At 56.2% G+C, this 22348-nt stretch overlaps 3 protein-coding genes across 6 annotated transcripts; 2 read left to right on the forward strand and 1 right to left on the reverse strand.

Moving 5' to 3' along the window:
- Positions 1 to 4257: 4257 nt before the first annotated feature.
- On the forward strand, positions 4258 to 9801 carry Rad9a (RAD9 checkpoint clamp component A). Of its 3 annotated transcripts, XM_042675614.1 has the most exons (11): positions 4258 to 4405; positions 4490 to 4560; positions 4949 to 5077; positions 5432 to 5546; positions 5642 to 5741; positions 7705 to 7814; positions 7906 to 8015; positions 8100 to 8164; positions 8251 to 8388; positions 9118 to 9319; positions 9407 to 9801. In XM_042675614.1, exons 1-11 carry the CDS (start codon positions 4372 to 4374, stop codon positions 9500 to 9502), a joined length of 1170 nt encoding a protein of 389 aa, XP_042531548.1. In that variant the 5' UTR covers positions 4258 to 4371; the 3' UTR covers positions 9503 to 9801. The 3 variants fall into 3 exon arrangements, with proteins under 3 accessions (XP_042531548.1, XP_042531550.1, XP_042531551.1); XM_042675616.1 differs by lacking the exons at positions 4258 to 4405; positions 4490 to 4560 and adding an exon at positions 4567 to 4716; XM_042675617.1 differs by lacking the exons at positions 4258 to 4405; positions 4490 to 4560 and adding an exon at positions 4776 to 4833.
- A 275-nt stretch (positions 9802 to 10076) lies between these two features.
- On the reverse strand, positions 10077 to 13518 carry Ppp1ca (protein phosphatase 1 catalytic subunit alpha). The gene is made up of 7 exons (XM_042675618.1): positions 13376 to 13518; positions 12701 to 12832; positions 12330 to 12560; positions 11442 to 11546; positions 10801 to 11024; positions 10586 to 10720; positions 10077 to 10513 (listed from the first exon to the last, which is right to left on the reverse strand). Exons 1-7 carry the CDS (start codon positions 13428 to 13430, stop codon positions 10403 to 10405), a joined length of 993 nt encoding a protein of 330 aa, XP_042531552.1. The 5' UTR covers positions 13431 to 13518; the 3' UTR covers positions 10077 to 10402.
- Positions 13519 to 15386: 1868 nt separating this feature from the next.
- Tbc1d10c (TBC1 domain family member 10C) lies at positions 15387 to 21324 on the forward strand. 2 transcript variants are annotated; one of them, XM_042675612.1, is made up of 10 exons: positions 15387 to 15458; positions 15722 to 15885; positions 16741 to 16840; positions 17271 to 17378; positions 17468 to 17574; positions 17753 to 17867; positions 18432 to 18497; positions 18608 to 18797; positions 20211 to 20365; positions 20646 to 21324. In XM_042675612.1, the coding sequence occupies exons 2-10, from the start codon at positions 15749 to 15751 to the stop codon at positions 20991 to 20993; spliced, it is 1326 nt and encodes a 441-aa protein (XP_042531546.1). In that variant the 5' UTR covers positions 15387 to 15458; positions 15722 to 15748; the 3' UTR covers positions 20994 to 21324. The 2 variants fall into 2 exon arrangements, with proteins under 2 accessions (XP_042531546.1, XP_042531547.1); XM_042675613.1 differs by having other exon boundaries at positions 15453 to 15476.
- The last annotated feature ends 1024 nt before the right edge of the window (positions 21325 to 22348 follow it).

Genomic DNA, 22348 nt, shown 5'->3' on the forward strand with positions numbered 1-22348 from the left:
TCAGCAAAAGGCAAGTGCTGTGCCACTTGAGTCACAGTACCACTTTGGTTTTCTGGTGGTTAATTGGAGATAAGAGTCTCACAGACTCTTCCTGCCTGGGCTGGTTTTGAACCACGATCCTCAGATTTCAGCCTCCTGAGTAACTAGGATTACAGGCGTGAGCCACCGGCTCTTAAGAGTGTAAGTCCTCTCACAACATCCCTTTCCCCCAGGTCTTTTCCCTCAGAGCACCTGCCCCCTTCTACACAATACATGACTGAATTGTTCATCTTTTTTCCTTTCCCCTTCTCTCTTCCCTTTCCTTTTCTAGTGCTGGGGATTGAACCCAGAGTTTTATGCATACTACTACTCAACCACTTAAGCTATGCCCCAAACACAACTCATTCATTTGTTGACTATTGCATGCATTGGGCTTCTGCAACTTCAATTCTAACAGCTAAGCAAAAGTGGCTGAAGGAAAGAAATTCTGACAATTATTTTGTTTTTGTTTTTTTGTGCTGGTCCTGGGCTTAAACTCATGACCTGGGAACGTCCCTGAGTTGGTTTTTTGTTGTTGTTGTTGTTGGCATGGGGCTTGAACTCGGCCTGGGCACAGTCCCTCAGCTCTTCAGCTTAAGGCTAGCACTCTACCACTTGACCCACAGTGCCACTTCGTTTTCTGGTTGTTTATTGGAGATAAGGGTTTCATGGACTTTACTGCCTGGGCTGGCTTTGAACCGCAATCCTCAAATCTCAGCTTCCTGAGTAGCTAGGATTACAGGTGTGAGCCACCAGCGCCCGGCTCCCTGAGCTTTTTTTCCTTTTCTTTTTTTTTTGGGGGGGGGGGTCCAGTCGTGGGGCCTGAACTCTGGGCCTGGGCGCTGTCCCTCAGCTCTTCAGCTCAAGGCTAGCGCTCTACCACTTGAGCCACAGCGCCACCTCCGGCTTTTTTCTTATGTGGTGCTGAAGAATCGAACCCAGGGCCTCAGGCATGCAAGGCAAGCGCTCTACCACTGAGCCATCTTCCCAGCCCCTTTCTTTTCTTTTTCTTCTCAAAGCACGAGCCACTAGCTTCTGGCCAATTAATTGTTTTAAGTGTTGAAATGGTCTCTCCACCCCATACATACATCCATTCACATAGATTTGCCTGCTTGTAGGAAGCCACCTCTAACTTGGAGTTTGGTTTAAATTTGGACTATTACATTTGGGATTTGAAAGAAACCTTGGGCCACTTCATCTAACTGCTTCATTTTATTAAGAAACTGAGATGCAGAGGAGGATGTCTGACTTGTTTGAGGCTGTCTATAAGGAGGCTGGAAGTACACCCTATTTTCCTGACTTCTAGCACAGGCCCAAGTCCTCTATACCCATCTCTCACCCAACAGGATAGGTTCTCCTGGGTGCTGGTGGCTCATGCCTATAATTCTAGATACTCAGGAGTCTGAGATCTGAGGATTGTGGTTTGAAGCCAGCTTGGATAAGAAAGTCCATGAGACTCTCAACTCCAATTAACCACCAGAAAAACAGACGTGGAGCTGTGGCTCAAAGTGGCAGAGCACTAGTCTTGAGCAAAAAAGCCCAGGAACAGTGCCCACTGCCTCAGTTCAAGCCTCACAATCCACAAAATAGGCAAACCTAAAACAGAATAGGTTCCCCATGACTCTCAGCTCCTCCTCCCTCACTGGGCTCCTGAGCCTCCAACAGCAAGCCCACAGAGCTCCCTCTGCTTCTTCAGATTGGAAAGCTTCCTTCCAGCTCCTTGGCCCAGGAGATGGGGACAGGAGTAGTAAGGATATAGATTACAGATTCTCTCCAGCACTGGGGACAGGTGAGAGCACAAGTCCTTTGAGATCCCAGCATGCCAAGCTGGGAAGGGCCTCAGTGAGCATCTTGCACTCCCTATCCTTGAGGCCAAAGATCCCTGAGGCCAAAGATCTCAGGATGACAGGCCCTTACAGCCCCACAACTGTCAGGAGCAGAAACAGGACTGTGAGTATTTAGCCTTCCCCATCTCTACTGTAAGGACCCCTGACATCTATCATCTGTTTACTCTCCTACTCAGATAGTGAGCGTGGAAGAGGTGGCTAAGCTGGGAAGGCAATGCTGATTTCCCTTGGGAGATGGGGATCCAGTAGAGGAGGAAACAGGAAGCAAATGGTATGTTAAGGCTCTGTGTGTGTGAGTGTACCCGCCAGTCCTGGGGCTTGAACTCAGGGCCTGGTGCTGTCCCTGAGCTTTTTTTGCTCAAGGCTAGTGCTCTACCCTGAGCCACAGATCCACGTCTTGCTTTTTGGTAGTTAATCGGAAATGAGTCTTATGGACTTTACTGACTGGATTGGCTTTGAACTGTGATCCTCAGATCTCAGCCTCCACAGTAGCTAGGATCACAGGCATAAGCGACCAGTGCCCAGCTTCATTCAGACTTTTATTTAACACTTATTTGTTGATTATATATTGAGGGCCAGGTCCTGAGTGAGGCACAGAGATACAGCAACAACAAAAGAGAACCCCTGCCAGTGTAAGGTTGACACAGCAATGGGAAACACAGACATTAAACAGAGAAGGGGCTGGGAAGGTGGCCCAGTAGTAGAGTACTTGCCTTGCATACATGAGGCCCTGAGTTCAATTCCTCAGCACCACATAAGCAAAAAAGAAAAAAAGCCGGAAGTGGCGCTGTGGCTCAAGTGATAGAGCTCTAGCCTTGAGCTGAAGAGCTGAGGGACAGTGCCCAGGCCCAGAAAAAAAAAAAAAGATAGCCCTCAGCTCAAGGCTAGTGCTCTACCACTTGATCTACAGCGCCACTTCCAGCTTTTTTCTTTTTTGCTTATGTGGTGCTGAGGAATGGAACCCAGGGCCTCAGGCATGCAAGGCAAGTGCTCTACTACTGAGGCACCTTCTCAGCCCAGGACCTAGATTCTGTATGCACAGGATCAAACATTTGGATTTTATGGCAACAACTTGTAAACAAGGGAGAGGCACTGACAAAGTTTCAAGAAGGTAATTTTTGCTTCCATGGGGAGAGTGAACTGTTGGGGACAGGGTAGAGGCACAAAACCACTGCGAGCTGTTGTGGTAATCCAGATCAAAGGACTATGGTTCAAACCAGGTGGCAATGAAGTTAGGAGGGCCAAGATGCTATCTTTTTGGGAGATAAAGTAGTCAGGATCTGCTGAAAGATGAAATGGAAGGGGTGGGGGAGACAGTCTTAAGGATAACTCGGAATCTAATGAGAGAAGGCCTACATGGGGGAGCGGCTCACTGGCAGAGGCAAGGCAAAGCCGCCTTTCCCATAGGCCCTAGGGAAGGGCAAAGGGCTACGGAGGAAGGGGAGTTGAAGATGAAACAAACTAGCTCAAAGGTAAAAGGCTAGGGGGCAAAAATAGCTTCCTTCACCACCCACAAAACCAGAAGAGTGAGGCATCTGCCAGCTCTACAGGAATGCTGGGATGCCCGTGACCCTTCAAAGAGCCATGAAAGGTGGTGCTAAAGGGAACACAGGGCCAGAGACAGCTCTGAGACTTAAGAAACCCCGACACCCAAGAAAACCTGGCAGCTGATGACCCTCGGCCGCAGTCTGGTGTCTCTGTAGAAGACGCACAGCCGCACAGCCATGATCCTCTCCTGCCTCACGGGGCAGCAACCTCTCAGTGCCCTGTCCCCCTCCCCTCTACTCGGGTTGAGGCCCACACACCACCGAGTCTCCGCATTGCTTCTCCCTCTGCTAGGTAGCCCCTTCGATCCCTTTCTTCCGGGAAACTTCCGTCCTCTCTTCACGCATCAGTGCAGATCGGCGAAGGATCCCGAAACCCGAGCGCAGGCAGTCCTCTTCCTTCCCGTGAGAGCCGGGGCCGCCGCCGCCCCCAATCCCAGACCCGACCGCGTGAGGACGGCTCCGCTGCAACCCCTCAGTCCCTGACAGTTACCAGGGAAACCTGCGGAGACGGCACTCCCAGGCCAGGGCCGGCCCCGCCGCCCGGCACCTCCGGCCCCGCAGCTCTGTCCTCTCGGGCCGTTGCCGCGGCGCGCGGCCCACCGTGTGTCCCACGGAGCGCCTCGGTTTTCACGGACGCGTACCAGCAGCGAGTGGATCGGGGAAAGGGGACGCCGGGAGCCGAGAGGGAGCCCGAGCTCCGGGTCACGTGACCTGGGCCCACCCCAGAACGAACTCCGTCACGTGACCGCCGAGTCGACGAACGTTTTTCTCACGTGACGGAGGCGCCTGAGTCTAGGCCAATAAGGAGACGGGGGCGGGGCCGGCCGGGGGCGGCGCGCGGGAAGATTACTCAGGACTTGTGCTGTGGCTGCCGGGCCCCAGTTACGGGGACCTTATGCAGGCGAGATCTCAGTCTCACCCCGATCGCAGGCTGGGCCCGCGAGTGGTGCTTGTACGGCATGAAGTGCCTGGTCACTGGAGGCAACGTGAAGGGTGAGTTTGGGCCGACGTAGCGGCGGGGCATGTGAGCCCGCCAATGGCGCCACCTTAACCCCGTCTCTACCCTCTTCCCTGCAGTGCTCGGCAAGGCCGTCCACTCCCTGTCCCGGATGGGGGACGAGCTCTACCTGGAACCCTTGGATGATGGGGTGAGGGGCTGGGTCTTGGGCCGGAGGATCGTGAGCAGATTTGCCTGCGAAGTTTCCGTTTCCTCCTCTGTGGTTAGGACGTGACTTGAGTTTGTCTTCTTCCCCGGCTCCTGTGTGCACTGAAAGCTCTTGCCTTTCTGGAGAGCCCAGTGGAGGGTGTGTACGGGTGAGGTCGACTTAGAGGAATAGTATCACAGAGCGGGAAATGCGGCCCCCCGCGCTGTGGGAGCGTCCCGAGAGCGCTTCAGAAGATGGTACAGCTGCCTCCACGGGGTAGGGTGGTTTTCATACACGATGGCCATGAGGCAAGTGCAGGCAAAAGTAGGCCAGAAGGATGGACTCGTCATTGCCCCTAACCATGTCCTTTTTCCTGCTGCTTGTGTCCCAGCTCTCCCTCCGGACTGTGAACTCCTCGCGCTCTGCCTATGCCTGCTTCCTCTTTGCCCCCCTCTTCTTCCAGCAGTACCAGGTGGCCACCTCTGATCTGGACACACTGCGCTGTAAGATACAGATGAAGGTGAGGTCTTTCAGCAGGGGTATTCCCCACACCCCCGGCATCTCCACAGCTATACACCTGTGGTGGGTCACTGAAGAGTGAACTTTAAGTAGCAATCCAGTGCAAAATGCAGCTAGGGGCACAGTATAAAGCCCACAGAAGCTAATGGTATGTGTGGTGTGTGTGTGTGTGTGTGTAGGGGTGGGGGGTGGGGGAGCCCTGTTGGGAGGATGGCAGGTTTCCAGGCAGCAAAAACATGAGCAAGTGTGCAGATGCCCTGAATATCATGGGGTCCCTTTATCGTACATGCTAGGCTAGTTATGGGACAGAGCCTACATTGGACTTGCCAGGCTGATGTGTCCTACTCCCACTCAGTCCTTCCTGTCTGTGTTCCGTTCTCTGGCAACACTGGAGAAGACTGTGGAAAAGTGCTGCATCTCCCTGAGTAGCCGGAGCAGCAGCTTGGTGATCCAGCTGCACTGCAAGTATGGTGAGTGGGCAGCTACTCAGACAGGGGCTCCTGAGCCAGAGGGAAGGCTGGGGGAAGATTGACAAGGCCCACTGAGACGCTGTCTGGCCATCCAGGGGTGAAGAAGACTCACAACCTGTCCTTCCAGGACTGTGAATCTCTGCAGGCTGTCTTCAACCCAGCCTCATGCCCCCATGTGCTCCGTGCCCCAGCAAGGTGAGCTTGCCCTTGCCACTCCTCTCTGGGGCTTCAAGGGTATGTGTATGTGTGAATGTGCATTTGTGTGTTTATGTGTACTGGGGCTTGAACTCAGGGCTGAGATGCTGTCACTTAGCCTTTTTTTGGGGGGGGGAAGTCGGGGGGGGGGGGGCGGCGCTAGTCCTGGGGCTTAAACTCCGGCCTGAGCACTGTCCCTGAGCTTCTTTTGCTCAAGGCTAGCATTCTACCACTTGAGCCACAACTTCACTTCTGGCTTTTTGGTGATTAATTGAAGGTAAAAAATCTCTTGGACTTTCCTGCCTGGGCTGGTTTCTTTTTTTTTTTTGGGGGGGGGGGTCCAGTCATGGGGCCTGAACTCTGGGTCTGGGTGCTGTCCCTCAGCTCTTCAGCTCAAGGCTAGCGCTCTACCACTTGAGCCATGGCACCACTTCTGGCTTTTTTTCTTTTTGCTTATGTGGTGCTGAGGAATTGAACCCAGGGCCTCATGCATGCAAGGCAAGCATTCTACCACTGAGCCACCTTCCCAGCCCCTTGGGCTGGTTTCAAACATTAATCTTTAGATCTCAGCCTCCTAAATTGATAGGATTACAGGTGTGAACCACCAACACCCAAACTTTCTCATTTTAGCCTTTGGATTTTCTGTGAACCTAGATTTCACTCAGCCCAGGTCCTTCCACAGTTACTAAAAGCACAGGCTGGTCAGTGGCACTAGGGGCACATGTAGCTACTTAGGGGGCTGAGACCTGGAGGATCATGGTTTGAAGCCAGCCCAGGCAGAAAAGTAATTAAACATCAAAATGCTGGACTAGAGACACAGCTCAAGTGGTAGATAGCCTTGAGAAAAAAAAGTGCAGTGAGGGTATGAGGCCCTGGTTAAAAAAAAAAGAAAACAGGTGCTGGCATGGAGGGGCAGGACACCCTGCCCTATTCTCTGCCTCTAGGAGCCTGCCTTCTCAGAGGTCTGATACCTCATATAGCAAGTCTATCTGTGACCTGCAGGCAAATTTCTTGACTAACCTTGAGTGGCTATCCTTAACAGAGGTACAAAGCCCCTCTCTCGCCTAGTTACCTTCATTCAAGGAAAGCCTCTTTCCTGCCCAGCTGTAGTCCTGCGGAGTCCTCAAGACAAGGAAGGAGGCTAGGCAGGGAGGTGGAGGTCCAGGAGGGTTGCTGACTGGTCAGGTAGCACTGACCAGTCAGGGTTGCACAGGGCATGGAGAAGGGGGCTCAAGTGAAGGTCCCCAAGAACTAGCAGAGAAAGGACTTCCCCCACTCAAATTCATTTCTCATGATGACTGAAGGGCTCCCTTGGGTCTCGATATCTGTTTCCCCAGAGTCTATTAAGCTAGGACTCCTTTGGGTAGAGAAAGAGGGAAGGTTATCACCTTATTCTGTCCCTTTTTCAAAATGAGCAATTGTTTCTTTTTGTTTGGGTTGTTTTTTGCAATACTGGGCATGGAACCCAGGACCTCTTAAGTGTGCTAGGCAAGTGCTGAACTTCTGAGAGACATCCCCAGCTCCTCAGTGGTTTCCAGGCAAAGTCCAGATGTTATTTTTCGGCAAACGTTTGGCAACATGTATCCTTAGAAAAGAAGGATTTGTTTTTCCCACCCTGTCCCCCTCCCCCTCAGTGGTGGGATGGAACTCAGGGCCTTCTACATGCTAGACAAGCCACACCTCCAGCTGTAAGGGCTCTCTGGGGGCCAGATTCCTAGGAGCAGAATGTATATAGTTGTGTCCCATCCCTGGCCCTCTCCTACCACTGCTTAGTCAGGGGCTGCCTGCCCAGCCTTGCTGCTTCCTTCTCCAGATTCTTTGCTTGCCCCTTCACTCAGAAGCTTTTGACCTGGCAGGCAATACTGTCCACTCACCCCTGCGTGTGCTAGGCCTGCACACCCACCATTCATGTGTAAGTCACTGCCTTGCCTCCTTCGGGTGTGACACTCTGCCCTCTTCACAGAGTACTGGGGGATGCCATTCTGCCTTTCTCGCCTGCACTGGCTGAAGTGACATTGGGCATCGGCCGTGGCCGCCGGGTCATCCTGCGTAGCTACCAGGAAGAAGAGGCAGGTGAGGGAGCTGGACATGCCCTGGGAGGGACCCCAGGTGGGAGTGGGGTTGGACCCAGGGACCCAGGCTCTTCCTGTGCCTGCCCCTACAGACAGCACTGTCAAAGCCATGGTAACTGAGATGAGCATCGGGGAAGAGGATTTCCAGCAACTGCAGGCTCCAGAAGGGGTAGCTATCACATTCTGCCTCAAGGAATTCAGGGTAAGTTTCCCCCACCCCCACCCTACCCTACCCACTTACCCTCTTCCCAGCCCAAGCCCTCACTGCCTGCTTCTTTCCTCTCAGGGGCTCCTGAGCTTTGCAGAGTCAGCGAACTTGCCTCTTAGCATTCACTTTGATGCCCCAGGAAGGTAATTCCCCAGGCCTCTGCCCAGGGGAGGAAGGGCTTTGGGATCCCAGAAGAGGAATGATCTAGCCATGTCTGTTCATTGCCAAGGCCAGCCATCTTCACCATTGAGGACTCACTGCTGGATGGCCACTTTGTTTTGGCCACACTTGCAGACCTGGACCCACACTTGCAGTACCTGGGCTCCCCAGAGCTCCCCAGGACAGCACCTCAGCTGCAGGCTCACAGGTGAGGGCACCAGCCCCCTGCCTCCCTTCCCCCCGCCCTCCATCTTTGTTGTTTGCAGCTTCCGCACCTCCCCCCAACATAGCACACTTCCTGCCAGGTCCCAGCCCTGGAGGCGCAGCCTTCTTGGTCAGATGTACTAAAACCCCTCCCACTGAGAAGCGTCCCTGAGGTCCCACTGGCTTCCTCCTCTGGCTGAGTCCTTCCCTCTGAGCCGCCTCCCAGGCCAAGGAGGAAAAGAGCTGCTAGAGGCTGTGGGCTGCCTGGGGTTGAGGAAGCAGGTGGCTGGGAGGGCAGGTGGGGTGGGGAGGATGGGCCCAGTGTAGCTGAAGCAGAGGAAGTTTAGTCTGGCCCCCAGCCCGGCACGTCCCTGAGCTCCAGTGCGCTCCAGCTCCTGTCTCCCTGGGAAGGGGGTGGGGGGGAGGTGCTTGAGCCCCCTTGTGGCCCTCATTCACAGGGTTTGCAGTTTCCCTCCCCCAGCTGAGCTAAATAGACCCCAGGATGCCTCCCTCAGGCCCCTACCTGAACTCTGATCAAAGGGATTCCAGGCCCACTCCCTTCAGGAAGCCCCCACTTAACCCCTGCATCCTCTCCTCTCCAGTCAAATCAGGAAGTAATAAAACCAAGAGCTCACAAGCAGTCTTGAGGCCCCTACCTCCTGTTGGGCCTTCTAAGGTGGGGTGTGTCTGTACCCTATTCTCTCCCTATTCTTGACACTGTCTCTGCCTACAGCACATCCCAGCTGGATGACTTTGCCAGTGATGACATTGACTCTTACATGATTGCCATGGAAACTGCCGCAGGCAGCTCAGGCTCTCGGGCACAGCCCCCCATTTCTCTTTCACCTGGCTTCCAGCCCTCCCACGACCCCAGCCTGCACTCTGATGAAGAAGCTGAGCCCAGCACAGTGCCTGGCACTCCCCCACCCAAGAAGGTAGAGGCTGGCTGTAGAGGCAAGGGCTGGGAGGGGCGGAAGGGAACAGCCTGCAGAACCCATGGGCTTCCTCTGTTCTCTTTCCAGTTCCGCTCGCTGTTCTTTGGCTCCATCCTAGCTCCTGTACACTCCCCCCAGGGCCCTAGCCCTGTGCTGGCTGAAGACAGTGATGGTGAAGGCTGAGCTGAGAAGCTAAAGGCCTTAGACTAGAAGTCCCAGCAGGGGAAGGACAGGGGCTCTGACCAGGGCATGGCATAAGGGCAGTGCTGGCAGTTCTGCTTGCCTCCTGCAGGTCCCACTCCACCATGTTTGGCTTGAGTCCTGTCATCTCCCTCCACACTGCAACCAATCATGCCTCTTCCCAGGTCTGGTGGCTAGAAGCTATCTCACTGGCAGGTCCTCACCTCTTCACCACAGAGTCTCAAGCTAAGTTCTAGCCACCTGGCCAGGGCTGAAAGCCTGCCTTCTTGAGGCTTATCTCTAAGAAAAAAATCATAGTGCTGTTGATTTACTCCTACTGCCAATCACGAGCTGCCCTTCCCCCAGACACACCACTGGGACCCCCCCATGTGGCTGATAATTTCTTATTTTCCCAACACTTTGGCCCTGCCTTGGAATTTTTAAGAGCCTCTGGATTTGACTTGTGTGGCTGGGGTTACCCTGGCTGGGCCTGTGCCCAGCCAGCCTGCCTTCCCAAATAGCTTTGTGTGGAAGGGCTGCCAGGCCCAGTGTTTGGGACAAGGAAACAGGCCGTGGCGAGAATCCAGCTTTGACCTTTATTCAAGAGACCAGATGGGTTGCCCCAGGGTCTGGCTGGCAGCCCTGTGGCCAAGCCAGGCTGAAGACCCACAATCTGGCCTGCCATTGCCCTGAGCTGCAGCCTTGGCCCCAGGATCCCACTTGCAGCCACTGGAGGGACAGGTGGGAGGGAGCCCTGAGGGACTGGATGCTGCTATTGATCCATTAAAAAAAAGAAAGAAGACACTAATGCTGTGTCCCTGTGATGGGTGGGCCCGCCATGGCAGCATGATTTCTGTACAATCAATCCATCATCTGGGCAGAGGGGCGGGCGGCACACGGAGGCTATTTCTTGGCTTTGGCAGAGTTGCGGGGTGGGGTGATGGGGCGGCCTCCGGGGTTCAGACCACTGAACTGCCCATACTTGCCCTTGTTCTTATCAGCGGGCTTGAGGATCTAAAAGAGACAGAGCTGGTCAGGTCCCCAGCAGTGACCCACAGGGCCTACTGGCCCCTTCCCCACACCCACCTGGAAGGAGCACATGAGGGTCTCATCCACGCTCATCATGGCGCCAGCATTGTCAAACTCGCCACAGTAATTGGGAGCTGAGAAAAGTGTCACCAGCTGCCGCTTGGCAAAGAACTCATAACCATCTTCTACCACCTGGGCAAGAACAAAAATAGTTGGGTCTGCAAGTTTACCCACTCCCCTTACTGCCTCAACCCAGGGCCACCAACCCATACCTGGTGTGCCCTGCAGATGAGGTCCAAGTCGTGCTTGTGTAGGAACTTGGCCACTACCTCAGCCCCAAAGGTAAAGGAGACACCCCGATCGTTCTCGCCCCAGCCCTGCACATCCTTGTCAGGGTCAGACCACAGCAAGTCACACAGCAGGCCCTGGTCAGGCACATCTGTGGGCCGCATGATACGCCGAATCTGCTCCATGGACTGCAAGTCTGGGGACAGGCCTGCTGGGACAGGATACTTCCTCAAAACTCAAAGCAAGCCCCCACTCCTCTAGGGAGCTTTCGACTCCCAGCCTCACGCTCCCAACATCACTGGACCCCTCTCCTGGACTCCTGAAGCCCCGGCAGGCAGGACCATCTCCCTCAGCCTTTTCCAAGTCCAGAACATAAGCACAAAGATGCTCCTGCCTGAAAAGAGACAAATGAGTTCCATGCAGGATGTTGCATGCCGCAGCCAGAAAGAGTACGGCTTAGCAGTGGGGGGAGAGGGAGAAAGGGACTTCGTATGAGAAGCAATATCTAAGAAGAGCCCAAGAGCTATTCCAGGTGCCTATTAACAGCTTTGTTGTAAGGCCTGTAGGCATGTCTGGCTGCTCCCTTCCCAGGAGTCTCTCAGTACATGCCTACAGCCCCCCTCACCTCCATGGCAGCAGAAAATCTTCTCGTCTACGATGGCTGCGATGGGCAGGCAGTTGAAGCAGTCAGTGAAAGTTTTCCACAGTTTGATATTGTAGCGTCTCTTGCCTGTATACAGAAAAGAGATGGCTTACAGGGCAGCCTGCCACGCCACCCCACCCTCAGCCTGGCTCTCTGGCTTTTTTTTTTTGGGTCTGGTCGTGGGGCCTGAACTCTGGGCCTGGGTGCTGTCCCTCAGCTCTTCAGCTCAAGGCTAGCGCTCTACCACTTGAGCCACAGTACCACTTCTGGCTTTTTTCTTTTTGCTTATGTGGTGCTGAGGAATCGTACCCAGGGCCTCATGCATGCAAGGCAAGCGCTCTACCACTGAGCCACCTTCCCAGCCCCCTCTCTGGCTCTTCTAGGATACTTTGTGGACTAGATAGAAGATTGAAGGCAAGGACAGCTCAAGCCTTCCACCTCTACCTCACCACACCCCTACCTACCTTCCAGGAATAATTCTAAAGCACCTAAGGTCCACAGAACCCAAATTCCAGTCTGACGGACTCATAGGCTTGAGTAGGGCCAAGCCCAAACCAGGTCTGCTTTATCTCTGCTTTGGACCAGTAAAGTCTAGTGTACACCAAGCATCCTAAGTGCTCAGTTACCGGACGTCCTGGTGAAGGACCTGACATCAAGCAGGGCCCTGGGAGCAACCCTCCAGGTATATCTATACACCAGGCCCCTCTCATTACCAAGCTGCAGGTCAGAGAAGACAGGTATAAAGGGATGGGGCCTCCATGCACTCCCAAGTACACCAAGCATTTTGACACCAGGCCAATACGAAGGTCCCATGCAGAGCAGAGAGGGCAGTTCCTGCCCCAGGCAGTCCTCAACAGTCAGACCACTTACATTCATCATAGAAGCCATAGATGCGGTTGATGCTGGCACACTCATGGTTCCCACGGAGCAGGAAGAAATTCTCAGGGTACTTTATCTTATAGGCCAGCAGCAGGCAGATGGTCTCCAAAGACTGCTTGCCCCGGTCCACATAGTCCCCCAGGAAGAGGTAGTTGCTCTCTGGAGGGAAGCCACCATATTCAAACAGCCGCAGAAGGTCATAGTACTGGCCGTGGATGTCACCTGTGATCCAGGGAAGTTAGAGGTAAGACCTGAACTTGAACCCAAGGCCAGAAATGGGGCTCAAGAGAAAAGAGATCCAGGAACTTTGGGAAGGGTCACAGTGTCATTTTCAAGAAGTCAGGGCTTGGCTAGGAGCTCACCGCAGATCTTGAGGGGAGCCTCCAGCTCCAGAAGTATAGGTTGGCTCAGGAAAATCTCCCGGGATTTGAGGCACAGACCACGGATCTCGTTCTCTGTCAGCTGTACATTCTTTCCAGGCCGCGAGCCCTGAACTGGGAGCGCAATGGGCTGTTAAGGCCCCGGGTCCTCAGACGGAAGGAAGCAGGGCGATTCGGGTGGGGTGGTCTCTTGGCCCCGCTTTGGGGGGGGGGGAACCTGGGCCTCTCCTGGACCACAGGCATCGGTGAACCCTGATCCCAAGATTCTCCGCCTCAGGCCTCCCAAGGCAAGACCCCAGCCACCCTGGAGACCCTCGAGACGGGTCTGTGGGCACGGGGCTTGTCACCCATGTCCTAATAGCACAGGACCCCTTTCCAAGCTAGGTTTCATAGCTTTCTCCCCCGCCCCAAGAGCCCAGGCCGGGCGTGCGCCCCGGGCTCGGGCTCGGAGGGGTGGCTGCCCCCACCCGAGGGCGCCCCGACCTCCGGGACGGCGGGGGGAGGGGAGGCCGAGGCCTCGGGACCTCGCGGCCCGTCCCCGCCCAGTCCAAGCTGGCCCTCGGAGGGTCAGACCCGCCCGCGCGCCGCTTCCGGGCCGGGCCGGGCCGGGCCGGGGCCAGGGCGCGGCGGGGGCCGCCCTTCCCCACCCCAGCCCACCTTCCAGCAGGCGCCCGATGATAGAGTCCAGGTTGAGCTTCTCGCTGTCGGACATGGCGGCGCCGCCGCTCCGGCCCAACAGCTACGGGCCTGCTCCAGCCTCCCGCCCTCTCGGAGCCTTCTTCCGGCCTGCCTCTCCTTCCGCCCTCCCAGCCCGCCCCCGGCCCGCCGCCCCGCCTCCTCGGCCGTCCGCCCCGCCCCGCCCCGCCCCGCCCCGCCCCGCCCCGCCGGTGCCCCGTGCTCTAGCGCCCCCGCTGGCAGGGAAGCGCAGTGACCCCGGCGGCCCGGGGGCGGGCCTCCTGCCGGGCGGGGGCGGGGCCTGCAGGGGGCGGGCCTCCTGCGGGGCGGGGCCTGCCGGGCGGGGCGGGGCGCCGGCCTGCCCCGCCCCTGGGGAGTCACTCGGCGGCGGTCCGCGCGTTTGGGACCGGAAGTGCTGTGGAAGTTGTTTTTCTCTGCGGAAGGCGGAGCCGTCCTTCCCGCCCCAGCTCGCGGCGAGTGTGTATGTGCGCGTAGATTAATCACTGTGGAGAAAGTCGTCAAAGTTCAGGAAAGGAAACTGAGGCTCAGATATCCCAGCACGGGGTCTCCGTGGCCTCCAGGCAGCTGGCAGCCGTGTCTGAACTCAGGATACTTTGCTTCACCTTGCCTGTGCCTCCTGTCTTCTCTTTTCTTTGTCAGCCCGGGGCTTGAACTCTGGGCCTGGGCGCTGTCCTCCAGCCTCTTTGTGCTCACAGCTAGCAGCGCTCTACCACTTGAGCCACAGCGCCATTTCTGGCTTTTTCTGTGTCTGTGGTGCTGAGGAATGGAACCCAGGGCCTCATGCATGCGAGGCACGCGCTCTGCCCCTGAGCCACCTTCCCAGCCCTGTCTTCTTTAGTGTGTGATAGTTCTGGGGCTTGAACTCAGGGTCTGAGCGCTGTCCCTGAGCCTCTGTGCTCAAGACTAGCGCTGTACCACTTGAACCATAGCGCCAGGCCTGGCTTTTTCTTTTTTTTTTTGTTTTGTTTTGTTTTGGGTCCGGTCGTGGGGCCTGAACTCTGGGCCTGGGCGCTGTCCCTCAGCTCTTCAGCTCAAGGCTAGCGCTCTACCACTTGAGCCACAGCATCACTTCCAGCTTTTTTCTTTTTGCTTATGTGGTGCTGAGGAATCGAACCCAGGGCCTCAGGCATGCAAGGCAAGCACTCTACCACTGAGCCACCTTCCTAGCCCTAAATCTTTTTTTAAAGGGTACTGGGATTTGAACTCAGGACCTCCCTCTTGTTAGGATGGCATTCTACCATCTGAGCTATACCTCCAGCTTTATTATTACTTTTTTTTTCCCTTTCCCTCGGGTTTTGTGAACTTTCCTGGCTAGCATCAAAAGATCTTTCCTCTCTCAGCTTTGGAGTAGGTAGGATTACAGGTGTGAGCCTCCTTTACCCCCACTAAATTAGGTTTTGTTTTGTTAAGTGTGTGTGTGTGTGTTTGCTGGCCCTAAGCTTCAACTCAGAGGCTGGGCAATGTCCCTGAGCTTTTGTGCTCAAGGGTAGCCCTCCCACTTGAGCCAAAGCACTTCCAGCTGTTTGGGTGGTTAATTGGAGATAGGGTCTCATAGACATTTCTGCCCTGAACTGTGATCCTCATATCTCAGCCTCCTGAATATGTAGAATTACAGGCATGAGCCACAGGTGTGCGGTCACCATTACTTTTGGAGTAGCATAGCACTAGTTCATTGTGTGCATGCAGGCTGGAGTTGTAGCTCAGAACCAAGTACTTGCCTGGTGTGTGCAAGGCCCCAGGACACCCCCATCATTGAGGGGAAAAAAGTTATTACTTTATAAAGAGAAAACATTAAACCAACCGTAATTCTTCTTGGAGCCCCAAGTTGGGTGTTTTACAGATCAGTAACCTCAAAATGAGATGCCCTGGCGTCTTGTCTTCATCTCTGGCAGGCCCAAGCTGCTTGAGAGACAGGGGAGGAGCCTGTGGCTCCGGAGCACTGGGGTAGGCAGGAAGAGCTTCACAGAGGAAGGGGTCACCCCCCTCTGTTTGGGAGGGGCCCCCAAGCATCTACTGAAGCTGTTTGAAGAGGAAGTAAGAGGAGGTGAGATACAGCAGAGAGGTGAGCTGGTCTGGTTGGCTTGGGACTGGGCCTGGGCCTGGGCCAGGTCTCTGCACTGAGTCTCCACCTTTCTGTCACTTCAGGGCCTAGCCCAGGACCCAATAAAAGAGGGCACACAGGGGGCTTGATGAAAGACCCCCAAACCTAGTCCCTCTAGCCCTACTGCCAGGCCTGAGGTTGGGGATTACTGGTGGGGAACCCTGGCCAGGACTGACCCCTCATCCCGGCCCTTGCACATCTTGCAGTCTGTGACTTCGGGGCTCTGGGGCATCATGGCCCGGGCCCTGGGGGAGGACCTGGTGCAGGATGACTCCAGCTCTCTGGGATCCGACTCAGAGCTCAACGGGCCCAGTCCCTATCGCCAGGCTGACCGGTATGGCTTCATCGGGGGCAGCTCAGCAGAGCCAGGGTGAGTGGACAAGGTGATGGGGGGATGGGGGGTGCAGGATCTGAGGCCTAAATTCTGGAGTGAGGCCTAACCACACAGGTCTGAGAAGGTCTGGTAGTAAGAACTGAGCCCAGGATTCAACCACTGCCATCCTTCCTCAGACTCGAGGTGGAAGGGCAGTGAGGAGATGGTGTCTCTGTGTGTGTGTGTGCGCGTGCGTGCGTGCGTGTCTGTCTGTCTGTCTGTCTGTCTTTGCTTCTCTCTCTCCCCCTCCCCCATCATGGGGGCTTGAACTCAGGGCTTGGGCACTGTCCCTGAGCTCCTTTTGCTGAAGGCTAGCACTCTACCACTTGAACTACAGCATCACTTCCAGCTTTTTGCTGATTCATTGGAAATGATAGTCTCCCAGACTTTCCTGCCCAGGCTGTCTTCAAACTGTAATTCTCATATCTCAGCCTCTTGAGTAGCTGGGATTATACCTGGGATTACAGGTGTGAGCCATCAGTGCCAGCTTCAGCTCTCTTCCCCCTTTGTAATCTCTGCCCAGGAATCCCAGATCAGAGTCATAGAATTTACATCTCTTCCCCAATATATAGACAGGAAAATAAGTTCAGAGACAGACAGAAACTTTCCTGAGGTCACACAGCAGAAATGAGACAGAAGCAGATTAAAACTCAGGACTTCTAGTTCTCAGATCCCTCTATGAATCATCATTGGGTCGCTGTCCTGGGTGTCAGCCAACAAACAGCTCCTTCCCCAGCACACAGGCACTTACTTCTTCAGACTGTCCTGCTGATATTCGCGTGGAGGGGAGGGTGTGAGGTCGAGGCTCTAGGAAACAGCTTCTGGGAAACACCTGTGTTACATGTCGCCTAGGCCGGATCGTCCTCCTGCAGACCTTATCCGCCAGAGAGAGATGAAGTGGGTGGACATGACCTCACACTGGGAAAAAACTATGTCCCGTAGGTACAAGAAGGTAAGAGCAAGCTGGGCACTGGTGGTTCACACCTGTAATCCTTGCTACATAGGAGGCGGAGATCTGAGGATCATAGTTCAAAGCCAGCCCAGGCAGGAAAGTCTGTGAGACTCTTATCGCCAATGAACCACCAGAAAAACGAAAGTGGCGCTGTGGCTCAAATGGTAGAGCGCTCACCTTGAGCTGAGGAGCTCAGGGACAACGTCCAGGCCCAGAGTTCCAGCCCCACCACTGACAAAAAGATGGAGGAGAAGGGGGGGTGAGGAGAAGAGCAGAGAGACCCTGCATTGGCACCCTCTTACTGTTACCCAAAAGCTATGGCCTTTGTTCCCTGCCACCCAAGTGGCCCTTGGACAACAGGAGGTTTGCTTGAGGCTTGCCAGCAGGTGCAGGAAGACTGCCTAACTGAGCCCATCCACCTCTTGCATAGGTGAAGATCCAGTGCCGGAAGGGGATTCCCTCAGCGCTGCGGGCCCGGTGCTGGCCTCTGCTGTGTGGTGCCCGAGTGTGTCAGAAGAACAGCCCTGGCACCTATCAGGTGACAACATGGGCAGGGACTCCATCTCCCCTTCCCAGAGGTCCTTGACACCCTGGACCCTCATAGCTCCCTTCCTGCCCACCCCCCAGGAGCTGGCAGACGCCCGCGGAGACCCGCAGTGGATGGAGACCATCAGCAGGGACCTGCACCGCCAGTTCCCTCTGCACGAGATGTTTGTGTCCCCCCAGGGCCACGGGTATGAGGCTGGAGATGTCCACGGTCCCCAGTCTCCCCCCACCCCTAAGTGCTGCAGCTGGGTTTGTCCTGTGTTTGTGGGGATTCAGCAGGGAACAGGGATCTACAGAGTACAAGGGGAGGAAAGGGATGTCTGGTGGGCGAGCCCTGATTTTGGGGGGGGGGGGGGGTTTATACAGGCAGCAGGGACTCCTGCAGGTTCTCAAGGCCTACACCCTGTACCGACCGGAGCAAGGCTACTGCCAGGCCCAGGGTCCTGTGGCTGCAGTGCTGCTTATGCACCTGCCCCCAGAGGTGAGTGACCTTGACCCTGCTCTAAGACCCTGACCTTAGCTCGATGGAGACCCTCAGTCCCTGGAGAGCTAGGGTTCCCCCCCCCCCCCCCCCCGCCAATGATCCAAGTTCTAAAACCCAGGACCTCCAGTCCCAGGAACTCAGGCTCCTGTGTTCCTTTACTCCCAGACCCTGTTCCATGAGGTTTAGCAACCTTGGTCTAATGACCTAGGCTCCAAGAACCTGGGGCCTTTGATCTTAACCCCGGCCCCAGCCATTGGGAAGTTTTCACCTTGATCTTCTGACTATGCCAACTTCAAACTCTGTAGTGTCCCAGCAACAGTGAACTTTGGGGCCTCCCCAATGGCCATGCTCAAGACCCAGCACCTGAGTCCTGGGACTTCCAAGCTCTGCCTGTCCCCTCCCTCCCTCCCCCCCACTCCCCCCCCCTGCAGGCCAGGCTCTTTTGATAAGAGCCCTCCTAGGCATCACATGTGGTTGGAGCAACCCAGCCCCTTCCCAGTCCTTCCCCCATATATGTGTTCCCTTCCTTGGGGGGACTCAAGGCCTCTGCCCCGCCCTCAGGAGGCCTTCTGGTGCTTGGTGCAGATCTGTGAGCTCTACCTCCCCGGCTACTACGGGCCCCACATGGTGAGAGTCTGGGAAGGAGACTGGAGACAGGAGGGGGGCTGGGGACGGAGATTCGAACCCTGGGGTCTGGGAGTGGAGGGGTGGCCCTTGACTGATGGACGTGGCTGCAGGAGGCGGTGCGGCTGGACGCTGATGTGTTCACGGCGCTGCTGCGGCGGCTGCTTCCCCGCGTGCACCAGCACCTGCAGCGGGCGGGCGTGGGGCCCCTGCTCTACCTGCCCGAGTGGTTCCTGTGCCTCTTCACGCGCTCGCTGCCCTTCCCCACCGTGCTGCGCGTCTGGGATGCCTTCCTCAGCGAGGGTGAGCGCGGGGCGCACTGGGGAGGCAGCTCACTTCTGGGGGGGTTGGTCACATCATGGGGCATGGGCGAGTCTCTGGGTGGTACTTCATCCGTGGGATAGCCGCCAGCCCCCAGCTGTGCCGAAGACCACCATAGGGAGAAGAGGCACTGCCCAGGGGGAGCTGGGGTGGCCACGGCACGTGTGTCACCTCTGAGTGGCTCAGGGGTGTGCAAGGCTGGACGTGGCCTTGGACAGGAAGCCAATTCTCCTCCAAGCCCGCAGGCTCTGGCTGAGCACCTCTAGGACCCAGAGGTAGCCAGGACTGGCCTACCCCCTCCACTGCGAGAACTTCATTCTGCAGGGGTGGGGATGGGGGTGGGAGGTGACAGTAACCAAATTAACAAGGTATTTATAGCACGTCACCAGGGCCATGAAGAAATAAAACCAAGGAGGTGACAGAGAGTGACAGGAGCGTGGCAGGAAGCGGTTGCTCTTTGGTGGAGGTGAACGTGAGCAGAGACCGGAGGGCGCGAGGTGCACCGGGCTGGGCAATCAGAGCAGAGCCAACCTGGGCTTTTGGGGTCTTTGAGCCTCAGCCCTGATGGCCCACCAATAACCCTTCTCCTTTTTGGTTTTTATGTGATGTCCAGAAAAACACCTTACATGTTCTGGAAATCAGGGCTGGGAATGTGGCTTAGTGGTAGAGTGCTTGCCTAGCATGCACGAAGCCCTGGGTTTGATTCCTCAGCACCCACATACCCAGAAAAGGCCCGAAGTGGTGCTGTGGCTCAAGTGATAGAATTCTAGCCTGAGCATAGAGAAGCATTAAGGAGGGTGTTCAGGCCCTGCGTTCAGGCCCCAGGACTGCCAAAAAAAGAGAAAAGTACCGGAAATCAGTTCATTCATCTATTGGACGCTTGCTCTGCACCCCGTATGCAGGGCTAAGAGCAGGAGCTCCCTTAGTGTTCTGGCTGCTAGCTTTCAAGTCTTCATCCATGTGTTACCTCCCTTCCTTCAGACCTCAAGACTCAGGCCAGGCAAGATGTCCAAGCCCACTTCAACCCCTCTACTTGAGGACATGCCTTGCACAGGCTCCTTTATGTTAGTCTGTGCTGGTCCTAGGGCTTGAACTCAGGGCTGAGTGCTAGCACTGAGCTTTTTGTTGTTGTTGTTTAAAGCTGGAGCTCTACTATTTGAGCCACAGCTCCATTCCAGATTTTTTTGGGGGGTTGGTTGGAGATAAGAGTCTCAGGGACTTTTCTACCCAGGCTGGCTTTGAACCATGGTCCTCAGACCTCAGTTTCCCAAGTAGCTAAGATTACCGATGTGACCACTAGCACCCAGCAGGATCCATATTCTGAGGACAGGATAAGGTGCAGAACTGAGGTAGTGCAGGGCTCTGCTCCCTGTGACTAAGTCCCTCCCCGTGCAGGTGCCAAGGTGCTGTTCCGGGTGGGTTTGACCCTGATGCGCCTGGCGCTGGGCACTGCAGAGCAGCGCAGGGCCTGCCCGGGGCTCCTGGAGACGCTTGGGGCCCTGCGAGCTATTGCCCCCAGCCAGCTGCAAGAGGAGATCTTCATGTCCCAGGTAGGTGTCTCTGCCTGCCTTCTTTTGTGCTGCACAGAGGGGGAAACTGAGGCAATGTGAGACACCCCCCCCAGGCTGAGTTCCTGATCTCTGAGCTGCAGATGGTGTAAACCTCAGGCTTCCAGCGCTGTGCTGTGCTGTCTGCGAGTCCCCGAGCCCTCACCCACTTCCTGGGACTCTGTACTGTCTGTTCCCCTCCCCTCCGCCCCCCCTCCCAGGCACCCAGGGCTTCCTGCCTCTCCCCCAGCGCCTGCAACCTCAGCCCCATGGCTCTCCCCAGGTACACAGTGTGGCCCTGTCCGAGCGGGACCTGCAGCGGGAAATCAGGGTCCAGCTGGCCCAGCTGGCCGAGTCCTCACCCGGGCCACACCCTCAGCTGCAGGCCCGCCTTCCCGGAGCTCAAGCCATCTTTGAGGCCCAGCAGCTGGCAGGGGCGCGGGGAAGCCCCAAACCTGAGCTGCCCCAAATTGTGGTCCAGCCTCCCGAGGAGTCCAGGCCACCTCGACGCAAACCCCAGACCCGTGGCAAGACGTTTCATGGGCTCCTGCCTCGGGCACGAGGAGCCTCTCTGGAGGGCGCCCCCAGAGCCCATCGAAGCTCTGTGTCCTTCCTGGACACCCGCTTCTGAAGGTACCAAGGATCAGTACCCCCAATCCTAATGGTAGATGTCAGCCCACAGTGGGTTCTACACTTTTCTGCTGGGACTTGGTGACTCATCTCCCTTCCAGGCAAGGCCCACGCCGTGGGGGCAGGGCGGGGCTCCCCACAGCACAGACACGGAAGTGAAGGAAGGTCACAGAGGGGCTGGGGGGAGCCCGGTGGGCCACATATCATGATGGTGCCCAAGCCCTCCCCAGCACCAAAGCCAGCGTGGATGGAGTGTGGGGGTGAGGTTGCTGCTGGGCTAAGGGATGCCCCAGAGGCTCATGAGGGGCTGGAATAAAGTCTGAGCGAGCAGATGCCTGGATGGAGTTTGTTCGATGACCTCCATGCCCACTCTGGACAAAGAGCCTTTCCCCTCCCACTTTCATGCACCCTCCCAGCCCTGCCTGGGGATGCACACTTCTCATTGGCTGCAACAAGAGCCAATGAGAAGCTGCCTTGTCTCCGCCTCTGGATGGCAGGTAAGGTAAGGCACTGGCACTGTTGGCCCTGAGCGGTGAGGCTGGGCTGGGCTCGGGAGTGGGCTCTGCCCTCCTCTCCTCAGCCCCCCCCCAGGAGGCTTCCTCACTCCCAGGGGAGTGGGGACACCAACCCAAGTCCACCTCCCAACTCATGCCCCTGCTTCCAGCTGCCAAAGAGCACCAGGCAAGAACAAAGGCCTAGTGTACCCAGGACAAAGGAGAAATGTCCCACCGGCCCTTGTCCCTCCCTGCACCCTGGTGCACCCCCTCGGGACGGCCACCATGGAAACTCCCTCCTACACTCGCTAATTGCCCCCGTGGGTGCCCGGGTGCCTGGTACATGAGCTATTGTTAAGACAACAGGCCTGGGCCCCACAGTGCCCATCCCCAGATGCCTGCATCTCGGGGCAGGTCCCTACCAACCGCAGGTGGGAAAGGAGAGGAGAGTGTGGGAGAGTGATCTGGAGGCCCTCACTCCATGGGGGACCATAAGGTAGGGATTGTTCACCCTTTCCATTGGCCCTGAAACTAGAGATAGATAGGGTCTTTTGGCACTGAAACAATAGAAATGAGACCCAGCAGAGGATCACAAACACACAGGCCCGGCGCTGATGGAGACGTGGGGCGGGAGCTGCGGTTCTAGGAAAGCTGATTGACAGAGAAACCAGGCTGCCCGCTGAACCGCAGCTGGGGCGCTGGGGTGGGTTTGGGTCTGGTAATTTCCCACCGGTCATGAGGGCCCAATCAAGATCAGTTTGGCCTTAGAGATAGTGTGACACCACGCTGGAGAGAACAGGGCTGGGGAGGGCCGCTTCAGGCAGATTTTGAAGGTGTGACAGGTCGTGGTAGCTTACTGCAC

Source organism: Dipodomys spectabilis, unplaced genomic scaffold (genome assembly GCF_019054845.1).
Source record: "Dipodomys spectabilis isolate Male_0828 unplaced genomic scaffold, ASM1905484v1 ptg000030l, whole genome shotgun sequence".
NCBI classification, from domain to species: Eukaryota; Metazoa; Chordata; class Mammalia; order Rodentia; family Heteromyidae; genus Dipodomys; species Dipodomys spectabilis.